The sequence below is a fragment of the Pteropus alecto genome, unplaced genomic scaffold (genome assembly GCF_000325575.1).
Source record: "Pteropus alecto unplaced genomic scaffold, ASM32557v1 scaffold19, whole genome shotgun sequence".
Lineage (NCBI taxonomy): Eukaryota > Metazoa > Chordata > Mammalia > Chiroptera > Pteropodidae > Pteropus > Pteropus alecto.
In genome coordinates, this window is record NW_006442490.1 from 1,102,897 (window position 1) to 1,114,812 (window position 11,916).

Consider the following 11,916-nt stretch of genomic DNA (forward strand, 5'->3'; position numbering starts at 1 on the left):
ATATTTATATTTTTTAATATTATATAGTAATAAGGTAATTTATATTGCTTTATTCAACTCAGCAGAAATTTAGTGCCAGAATATATATTGGGCACTGAAAATCAAGACACAATCTCTGATCTCTAAATCAGTCTATTGTGTAAATGGACTTAAATACAAATAATTCTGAAACAGTTTTATAAGTGCAAAAAAATGTCCAGAGTTTGTAGAAGCAGCCTACCAAGAAAGACAGAACCTCTCTGCCCATGGAGTGATGTTGAAAGCTTCGTGGAAAAAGTGGTTTGTGAATTTGTACCAGAACCACTTGCAGAGCTTTTTCAAAATGAACACACCTACCCAGTCGCATTTTGAGATTACCCTGGCAACACGGCCACATTTATGACTAAGCAGGAAGTTCATCAAAACCCTGCTGCTATGACTTTTATCTTGGGCTCAGTGGAGGGACCAGGGGGGACTCTGTGGGTGTTGACACCGCCAGGGAGAGAAGAAATTGATAAATGGGTTCTTCGCTGGGCACCCAAATTTGGTACTTTGTTTAGATTTAGTTTTTGAATTTGTTGCTAACACCCAAATAAAAGAAAGAGTAGTAAGAAAAATCCCAAAGCCTGTAGACTTGAGTAAGTGGTAGTCATGCAGGGCTCTTTTGAATGTTGGAAACATGAACCTGTCCCATGATGTTTCTCATATTTCGCAAAATGAAGCATTAGAGTCTGAGGTGGAGCCATTCTTTCAGAATTCTCTGGCAGAATAAGAAAACAAAAACAGCAGGAAAGTGTCTTAATTTCGTTTAACTCCCTCAAATAGGCATTGTAAACCCTCTTAGGGAGAGGAGAGAATTGGGGATTAAGATGATCTCTTGCTAAATGCACTTCCTTCTGCAATCTGATATTATTAGGAGGGCTTGTTTTGGCAGAGTGTTAGTACCTGTGTAAATTTCTCAGTATGTTCTGCACAGCATCTCATACTGTCTAGAAAAATGTATGTTTCCAGCACCCTGCACACCCATGTCAAAGCTCCATCCTCTGTGGTTAAAGATTCGATAATAGGAAAGGAACCTTATTGTAGCATTTAGTATGTGGAGGTTGTGAGCAAGCTGTCTGAATCTGATTATGAGTTGAAAATCAAGTTTACCTTATTAAAATAACAACACACAAAAAATGCAGGATTCCTTTGGTAGCATTCAGAAGCCATCTGTTTGTTTTGTCTGCCCCCAGCTGGGTAGTTTGCAACATACAACTAATCTTAGAAATAGCCTAGTTCAACATAAGACAATTCGATACTCAACTGGTGGCCTATGTATAGGTCTCAGCATCCTTTTAAGGTATAAATATTGAAAATAACTGTCGTCAGATTTAAAACAGTGAGGATAGGACAAGATGCACAAGAAATGCAATCAGAGTAGAAGAAATGAAATTTTCATAGCCCTTTCCAGCTCTAATATTTTCAGCACATCTCAGATGTCAGCCTCTCTTTCCTTTGCCCTCTTGAATGTCTCTTTCACCACTTCTTTTATGATACTGTTTGCCTTGTCATTCGCTTATCCCCCATAAAGTTTGGTAGAATACATGAGCAGTATCTTTCCCTTTTCCAGGCCTAAAATCTATAGTTGAATAGTGCATCCTGCATCTATATACCAAGCTCAACTGCTAACCTGTGAGAAAGTCACACAGTCCCTCCACCCTTGTGAAATTACATCTATGTATTCTTGCCTTCCCCTTCCTGCACTCCCCATCCTCCCCTTCCCCTCTGACTTGGTCTATAGGGCCAATACATTAGGTGACACAAGTAAATGACCTAGAAGAAAAAGAACAAAAACTGATATTAGCTCCAGGGTTCAAAAATCAATGCTGACTCCTGCTTCTTCTCAAACTGCTGCTCTGGTTTTGCTAAGCAGCTTTGCAAGTTCAGTGGTACCTTCCACCCTATGAACAAAACAACAAAATAAGTCCTGAGTGAATCAAGGAGTTTTGGTTCTGGTATAAGTCATTCTGCCCAAAATCGGACTCTACTTTTTTCAACATTTTCAACACCATGTATATGCTAAGTATTGCGTAAGGATTAAGAGTAAATGAATAGGGGGAGCTCCTAGCCTAGCTAGGCAGACAGACAAATACTTTTCATACAAAACAGAGCTATGTAGAAAAGGGTGGCAGCATCATAGATGGGGAAGTTAGCAGCTCTCCTGTGAGAGTCAAGAAAGGCTTCTTGGAAAAGATAACTCTTGAGCTGGGCCTTGAAGAAATAGTAGAAATTCATCAGATGAAGGAGAGAACAGAAGGTATTCTGGAAAAGGGAACACTATGAGAAAAATTATGAGCTAGTTTCTGGAACGGTAGAAAATTATAGTTTGGAGTAGGACTGTGAAAGGTTCTCTGCAGCAGAATTAAGCATGATCCTGCATCACTTTAATTATAACTAGTTTATGTGCTTTTCTGTATTTTCATTAAAAAAAGAATAATGAGCTCATATTACTTTATATTAAAAAAAAAAAAAAGAACCTTAACGACAAAGGAGAATAGTTTAGTATCCTCACTTGGGGATGAAAGGCTGTTTTTACTTTCAGTGGTTTCCAATTAGTGCTGCTTTGATGCCTACCCAAGCGAATCATTGCAAGAAAGCAAAGGGAACCCCGTCCCCCACAACCCAAGAAGGAGACTCTCCGCTTGAGGATGGTGAGAGCCCTCCAGGGAACATCACATGTATCCAGCTGCAATATTTCAGAATGGCTTGTGCATGCAAAGGAGTCCTGTCCTTTAGTTCCACATTAAATGCATTGAATGGAAAGCTTGATGAAGAGACTCTTTTCCTGAGCAGACTGCTGTAAGCAAGTGTTTGGTTTCTCCTAAGCGAGAGCCGTATTTGCTATTCATATGTCAAATGGTGTGTTTGGCATGTATGTATTAGAATTAAGTGGAATTGGAATCGAATAACATTCCCTTCAATCGGATTGTTTTCCCATTCTGGGCAACTAATTGTCCAAACTTTCTCTTTTTTTTTCTAGAGACAATTCTGTTGCACAGACTGCCTTAGTTCATGGGTAGAGATTCTTTTGTTGCCTGTCATGGGCTACTAGCATAAAGAAAAGAAATCTGGACTGAGTCATATATGGGTAATTAATATGTCACTTAATTTAGTTTCAGCTGTCTTTCTTTAAAGAGAGAAATAGAAATATTTAACTCACCTCCTTTTAAAATTGTAATCATAGGGATAGAAAGCTTAATTTAAGGAAAGATAAAAACAAAGTACACTTAATTCCCATGCCAGAACAAGAGGAAAAATGAGAACCTCAGTAAACTCAGTAGGAGGTAAGCTACTCCTGTCACACTCTGCTGCTCTCTGGGCTGTCTTGTCAGAGGACATTATCATCTGTTGTCACTCTTTTTTGAAAAGCTCATTAACTCCCCAACAGTTTAAAAGTCTTTCTTCTACCTTGCAAAAGAGTATTTCTAGATTTATTTTCAAAAGTCAAATTTTCTTTTGGAAACCAAGGTTTATTTTCTCACTATGTTTAGAAGGTTTTGCATGAAGAAATGTCCTGCACTGTAACATTGCTCTTGGGGACTCAAAAGCATTGGCCAGTTTGCTAGATATGTTGGAGCCCTGCTCCTTGTTCTCTCAAAGGTGAGTATTGTTTCATCCCACAGGCCCTGGGACTTATTTGAAAACCTGCATTTATTTCATTATTCTGAGATTCTTTTCTAATCAAATCCACCTTGGATTCTCAGTGAGTTCTAATGGAATAATATACACTAAGAATCAAAAAGAGCTCAGTGAAAAAGCCTATCAAGAAGGGATTTTAAAGAAGTAAATATAAAACTTTACTGGAGAGAAAAGTCTAGAAGGAAATCTATCAAAATATTAATAGTGATTGGCTGGTAGGACTTATGACTAAGGTTTTTTTTTTTTCCTTTCTACCTTTCTATATTTTCTAAATATAGAAAATATTTAGTGAGCTTATATTTCTTCCTATTGAGCATATATTACAATGGGAAAGAAAACCAGCAGACCCCATTTTAAAAGATAAAGGAAGACATAGATTTTAACCACTGTTTATAGCTCTCGAAGTGCTGAAGTTGAAGCTCATATAAATTTCTCTTCTCACTCTGTACCCATGCTTTTATTTCATGCCCATCCAAACTTGATTCTTTCCCAGCTCTCCTGAATCTCTCCTTCTACTGTTCCAAGAAACATCCCTTCTCCAGTAGACAAGTCTCTCTGACACATATTTTACCTCTTCTCTACCCTTATTCGAGGTTTTAGCTCAATAAAAGCTTTATTGAGATATAATCCATATACCATATAATTTATCCATTTAAAATATGAAATTCAACTCTTTTTAGTATATTCCCAGAGTTGTGTAACCATCACCACGATCGATTTTGGAACATTTTTATCATCTTAAGAGGAAGTCCCGTAACCTTTAGCTATCATTCCCCAACCCTCATCCCTCTCCAAACCCAGCCCCAAGCAACCATTAATCTACTTTCTATCTCTGTAGAATTGTCTATTCTGGACATTGCACATTAATGAAATTATATAATATATGGTCATTTATGATTTGCTTCTTTCATTTAGCATAATATTTTCAAGGTTCACTCATGTTGTAGCATGTATGAATACTTTTTTTTTCTTTATAAGGCTGAGTAATATTCTATTATAGAGAATTTGTATTTGTATATCAATTTATCAGTTGATGAACATCTCTCTTTTCCCACCTTTTGGCTATTGTAAATAGTACTGTTATGAGCATGTGTGTACATGTACTTATTTTAGTACTTGTTTTTAATTATTTTGGGTATATACCTACTAGTGGAATTGCTGGGTCACATAGTAACTCCATGCTTTCCTTTAACTACCAAATTGTTTTCCACAACAGCTGTACCATTTTTGCATTCTTACCAGCAATGTGTTAGGATTCAAATTTCTCCACATCCTCACCAGACTTGTTGTCTTTTTTATTATAGTCATCCTGGTGAAGTGGTATCTCATTGTGGTATTGACTTGCATTTCCCTGATGATTAATCTACCTTTTTAAACTCAACTCCATCTTGGCCTTCCTCATCTGATGCTCCACATCTTATTCTTAGACACAATTCCCTGTAAAGGCTACCACCACCTTTCTACCAAGCAAAGACCATTCCAACTGCTATACCAGATTACTTCAGTGGTTTACACAGCCTAATAGCTAACTACCCTGAGAAAGAATATCAGGAAAATATTTTGGAAGAGAACATGGTTATGCTTTTTAATACCCTCCTCAAAAGATGGAGGATTCATTTATCTTGTACACATAAAGTTATCTGGACCATGAAAAAAATTCTTAATTTTCTTTCATGCATAAATTCATCTGAAATTTAATATGTATTTCATATATAGTATATTTATATTATACAGGCTTATAATAATGGTAGTAAATTGCCAAATGGCTAACATTTGGGGAGGTTTACTCTGTGAAAGGTACTATGCTAAACACAACATGCATTGTCCCATTTAATCATCACGGCAACTTATCATTTGCTTCATTTTACAGATATCGAAACTAAGGCTCAGAGAAGTGTAGAATTTGCCTGAGGTTTTACTGCTAAGTAAGTGAAGGAGTAGTTGGCATTTGAAACTCACGCGGATTAAGCTCCAAAATCAGTGCTCTTAGCTGCTACTCCTAACAGGTTTTAAGGGGCTGTCCTTAGATTCTAGCCATCATTATAGCATGGTTGCTAAACGAACTGTGTTCTAAATTGAAAATAATGAAGTAAGGAAAAGTTTTTAAAACACAATTGCTTCCTAGGTACATCTTGTATGCCCTGTGGCAGTAATAATTACCCTGTAAAGTAGGATGACCTTTTACTTCCCCAAGTTACCTTAAGTTTCAAAGAGATTCCTGAGTTCTAGAATGTGATGACCCAGACTGTGTTCACATTGTTCACATTATTTGTGGTGTTTGACTTTTATCTTGACCCCACCAAGTAATATCATTCCATAATAAAGTGGGAGGTCTTATGTTTGTTTATTGAAGCCCCTTATCCCCTTGACATTTAGATAGACTCTGAATCCTCTCCAATTTTTTGATGATCTTTATAATCAACTAAGAAAACTTCAAGATTGAGAGGCTGGGAGTTCAAAGTACTTTAAAAAAAACTTCTAGGAAAATCAAATTGGAAAGCTTTGCTATGAGTTCAATTTTGTTACTATGTGCTATGTTAGTGAGAGAGTTTGGAGGTAGGAGGAGGCTTAAGGGAAACCCTTTCATTAAAGAGAGGGCCATCACTTCTTATAGACTAATGGGCATATTCCATTTCCTCATGTAGTGGGGGGAATTACTCAGCCTCAGCCTTTAGTCTTTCAGTTTCCACTCTTGGGAACTGTATTAATACCTTGTAAAACACAGCATCTCTCCTATTAGTGTTAATTGAACCCATCTTTTTCCTTTGTGAGAAACTATAATGTTGACTTTTATTTTCAGAGTTCTGTATTGAGCCTCTTCACTTTGAAGATTGATGGAGCTCAGCCACCAGGAGTAGGGTGTGAGGGGGTTTGAGCATAAGAGGAAGCAACTGTTGGGGTATCAGAAGTTACATATGTCTCAGTAACCTTTCTTGAGTTGTCCTATCACCCTGGCTTTACTGTGACTCAAGCCTTTGTGAAGATGTGCTGAGTATTGCAAGCTGTCTTTTAAATCATTATTTGAAATGCATTTTTTTTATGATAATAAAATGGAATATGGCATTAAATGCAAGAAAATCATCTCCATCAGTCTTCCTCTTTTGGTCATATCTGAAACAACCCTCAGAAGGCATTTCTGGGCTCAGGACTCCCACCAGTGTCCAAACAAAGTTCAGACCTCTGGCTCCTTAAAAGTTCAGGCCTATATATCAGGCCAATCCATTCTTAGCCTGGAGATAGTAATGAATAATTACTCCACTGCCAGCAAATTCCCTGGCCAGTGTCTCCAAAAACTTAGTAGAGACTTAAGATAGACTTAGATATGAGAGCTCTTTAATTTTCTTCCTACCAGGAACATTGCTTTAGAAAACAGAGTATTTTATTTTTGTCTACCACTGGGCATCTATTGCATAGATATTTTAATATTTCTTTATAAGTATATCCACTTCTCTCCAGTCTATAGTGTTTTATTTTGTGTGTCCATGTATATTTGAAACAAGATAATGGATGGGAAATTTGACTGGATATTTACGTGTGTATGTGTTCATATATATTTGCATATATAATATGATAGTCGGCTTCTCTCTCTCTTCTCTCTCTCTCTCTCTCTCTCACACACACACACACACACACACAATCATATAGAGCATAAAAGACAAAGCAAGTAAATAATAAAATATACTAAGTTCCACTCCTTCCTACCACAGGAACCACAACATACAGACAAATAAACCTTCCTCCTCCAGCAGTTTCTCTGACAGTATTGTCAGGAAAATTTCATAGAGCTTATATTGCTCTGAGTGCCCAACAATTCTGATCTGCAGCTATTAGCCAAAGCCTATATGGAAAGGGGCTGTCTCTAGAGTAATAGCATTGTAAATTACAATCAATGCACTCAATTACACTCAGAAACCAAAAGATATGTAGTGCTCCAGTGTGCCTTGTAATCAGCACCTTTGAGAATGTAGGTAACAGCATTCTGAACAAAGAAGGAAGCTGAACATGTTAGAAATGAATATTGGAATTAAATCATCTTTCTGATCAGAATAACACATTATATGGCAGGCAACATGTTCTAATATCATTTTATTGATTTTTTTAAAAAACTTAATTGTGGCATTATAGCCAAGAATGTCTTTGAAAGTCATTTATTGCTCTAATCAGCCTGATAGAGCTTTTCTGTCATGCTGATAGGGAAATTAAACTTTTCTCATACTGGATTTACTTGCCTCTTACGTACAGATGTTTTCTTTTTCTTTCAGGGAACTAATTCAGAAGTTGAAATCTTTCATCAGCTTCTATAGTGCTTTGCCTGGCTACATCTGCAGCCATAGCCCTGTGGCCGAAAATGACACTCTTTGCTGGAATGGACAAGAACTTGTGGAAAGGTAATCTTTATCTTTTTTGAATGATAAATATAGTGATATTTGAGGAATAATTATTTATTCATCTCAGAGTTAGTTATGTCATCTGCCTCCATTAATTTCACAAGAAAAATTCTAGGAAAAACATGGACATGAGTATCTATGCATGCCAATTGCTATCACTTATAACCCTCAGAATGTAAAAACTTTGAAGCATGTGGAGAACTGTGTATTCAAGAACGTTTTGCAAAGTATAAAGCATAAAGCAACTTTTTTTTTTTTGTCTTTGGCTTCTTCCATCTTCTCGTTATATGGGTTGTCATTTATTAATTGATTTGAAGAAGTCATATTCAAACTAATTGCTATCAGTTATTGAGAGTTAACTCCATATTAAGTATCATGCTAATACTTGTCTGTATTAACTCTCTTTATCCTTACACCAATCCTATGAAATAGATACCGTCATTTTTTTTTTCTTGTTTTAGAGATGAAAGTAGAGGAAGGAAGAAAGGGGAAGGAAGGAAGAGTACTATTTCACTGATCAATTTTATTGAAATATTTGATCATTTGCATGTCCATGGTATAATTCATGCTAAAATTCATTGTCTGTGAAGAATTTGTTCATTGCTAGAAAGGAAATTATATATATTAATTTATCCAGCTAATATTTACTGAGCACCTTTTAAGTGCCAGTCATCTTGAAGTGAACAAAACAGGCAAAATTTTCTGTCCTCACAGAGCTTTCATTCTAGTAGGCTAATGATATTCTTAACCATTGCTTTGCATGTGTAAGAAGTAGCTTGCAATTAAGGAATTAAAGCAGGAAGGTAGAATGCTTAGGAAACCGCACGGAGTTGATGAGCATGCTTTAAAAAAGTGTTTGTACAAGTGGTAGCATGTTTTAAAGGAGAATACAGAAGACACCTTAAACTCGAGATCTGAATCTTTCACAGATTAGTTGCTTAACCTAGGGCAAGTGACTTAACCTCTCTGGGCCTTGGTTTCCCCATCTAAAAAATGATATTGTGGTTGGATTATAACCCCTGTAGCTCTGACAACGTGTGTTTTTTCCTTATTCATTCATTCGTTCGTTCATTTGTACCTTCAACATTTATGTTTTGAGATACTATATGTTAGGCACTAAATTAGGTGCTAAGGATATGAGGGTGAAGAAGACAGGAAAGTTAACTGCTTTACAAGCTTACATTGTAGTGTGAACCAATATCAAGACATAGGATAATTAATCGTGTTACTAAGTGGAAATGATTAGCAATGTAATGTAATGGACAGAGGAAGGCTTTTGAGCCAAATGAACTTGGGTTTGCATCTCAGTTCTGCTACTTACTGTGTATGGCCTTGGGTGAGTTACTTAACTTAGAAAGTCTAAAGGGTACTTCTCAATAAAGGAAGGGCATTTCACAGGGTTGTTGTAACTGTCAGGTGAGGTCATAAATCTAAAGTCCCTTGTAGACTGGCATATGCTGCAAGCTCAGTTCATGTTACTTCTCTGCCTTCCTCTTCCACCCTCCCTCTTCCCAACATAAGGTAAAACACATGCCAGAAAACACCTCATTTCTCAACTAAGCTACTTTACTGAGAATGAGATGCTAATAAGACTAAGGTGGCATGCCACCCTGGATTGAGGCACTGAACTTGCAAGGAGATAGACTTTCCTCTAGCAAATATGAATTAGATTGGAAGGATTAATGATCTCATGAAGCCCATTCCGTTCTGGAAAAATAATGTATGTTTATCATCCTGAAGGCTCATCAGATACTAAGTAGAATTATGAATATGTGCCCAACTATTACGATATATTTTTTTAGCTTGTCAGAGAAAAACAGTTGATATTTGGCTTTATAAAAAGCAGATGCTTTAGAATAGGTATAAACAATATAATATTTAAAGAGAAAATGCCCACAGGTCAAATATATGTTTCTCGCATAAACTTAATGAGAAACCATCCTGCTTACTTACCCATTGGTATGTTAATATGGGAAAAATGAGCACTTCCTAAATGCTAATTTGTTTTAAGCAGCATATCTTTTAACTATGGTCCTTATGAAAAAGGAAATTTTAGTTTTCAATACATTTATTTATTAATATAATCCATCATTCATTTATTTACTCATATAACGAATATTTGAGCGTCTAGTATTTATCAAGCACTAATCTTGATTTCTTCATTGTTGTGATTGTTTAGAGCAAATGTTGTAACCTGATTGGATTTATCTTCCAATATGTCAGATGATCCAGTTTAGTTAATTCCGAATAATTTCTTCCCAGGCCAACATTTTTTGAGTTAGTGGCATTTTTTTAAATTGAATTTTACTCATATAAACTGCTTCGCATCCAGTATTCTATTGTGAAGGATGTTGCCTTGGAACCGAGAAAGTTTTCTTCTATCACATGGTGGAATCCAAAGCCTGCTACATTTGAATGAGTCTGAAAGTTAGACAAATGTACTTTGCACCATTAAAAGAACTCTGTTAACTGAAAATGGTTTTGTTTAATATGCTAACTTCAAATATCTTAGGCTATTAAATAAAATAAATATTATAGTATGGAGAAAAGCTGTTATCTCAAACTCCCATTTATCCTTCTGAAAACTATATTTCTCCAAAACAACTTGTATTATTGATATATACTCTCGAAGGAAGGAAGGAAGGAAGGAAGGAAGGAAGGAAGGAAGGAAGGAAGGAAGGAAGGGAAGGAGGGAAGAAGGAAATCAAACATATTTGTAGACAGAATAAAGGTAATGTAATCCAGGAAATGACTCTTCTGTGGTTAGTAACCTCGGGTTATAATTAACCCATACTTAAATTACTGACCTAATGCGATGGTGGGACTAGGGAACAATGTTAAACTAGATAGATATTTTCAAAATTACTTAGGAATATACATTTAATAATATGAAGTTCTGTAGCCTGAGGACATGTGTGCCCTCTATTTGTACCATTTATAAAGATTAGCTTTGTGCTGCATGTCTCCTCTATAGTTAAAAACTTTCCAGAGCTTTTCATTAAATTTCTCATTAATTTAGTCTTTTTTTTTTTTTTTAGTTTTAAAGAGATGAATTTATTACTTACAACTACATTTATTTATTTTTTTATGTTAGTTTTGGGTATACAGTACAATGGTTAGACATTTCTATAATTTGTGAAATGATCCCTCCGATTACTGTAGTACCCACCTGGCACTGCACACAACCATTACAATAATATTGACTATATTCCCTATGCTGCACTCTAGTCTTCATGACTATATTGTAACTACTAATTTGTACTTCGCAATCCCTTTACCTTTTTCACCTAGCCTCCCAACCCCTCTCCCCTCTGGCAATCAACCAGTTTGTTCTCTGTATCTGAGTCTGTAATTTAGTCTTAAGTAACAGTTGCCACTTTATATTGTCAAGTGGGTTGTAACTATTTTATCTTTATAGGCTGGGTTTGTGTTCTTTTGAAAATATTTTACTTTTCGTCAAGGAGGTTTATGAAAATCAAGGGTCCTAAAAGGAAATGAAACTTGCCACTGAAGATAACTGATAAAAGCAAAATATTGAAACTGAAGAAAATATAAATATTCATGTCAGCTGTGTTATCAGAGCTATTTATACCCTCCTACTGTGGATATATAGGTCTCTCAACTTCTAAAGAGTTAAACAAGTCATTATCTCTTTAAATAAGGTCACATTTCACATCCTTTCAATTTTTATCTCTTATGAATGTTTTATCTCATGAATTTTTATCTCTTATCAATTGAAATATGAATGAAGAGAGTGTTTTCATAGATATAATCTCAGGGAATACCACATAAGACTGTCATTTGTCCTGCTCACTTCCCTGCGACCACCCCATCTTGGCTTGAGAAACATTTGCTTCTAGGATATAGC

General features: G+C 35.9%; 1 protein-coding gene across 1 annotated transcript in view; it reads left to right on the forward strand.

The window, feature by feature from the left end:
* GPC3 (glypican 3) overlaps positions 1-11,916 on the forward strand; it is a 427,782-nt gene that overhangs the window by 294,075 nt on the left and 121,791 nt on the right. The window contains exon 5 of the mRNA XM_015596824.2: positions 7,923-8,048. Within this exon, the coding sequence (XP_015452310.1) occupies positions 7,923-8,048 (126 nt within the window). The remainder of the gene's footprint in view (positions 1-7,922; positions 8,049-11,916) is intronic.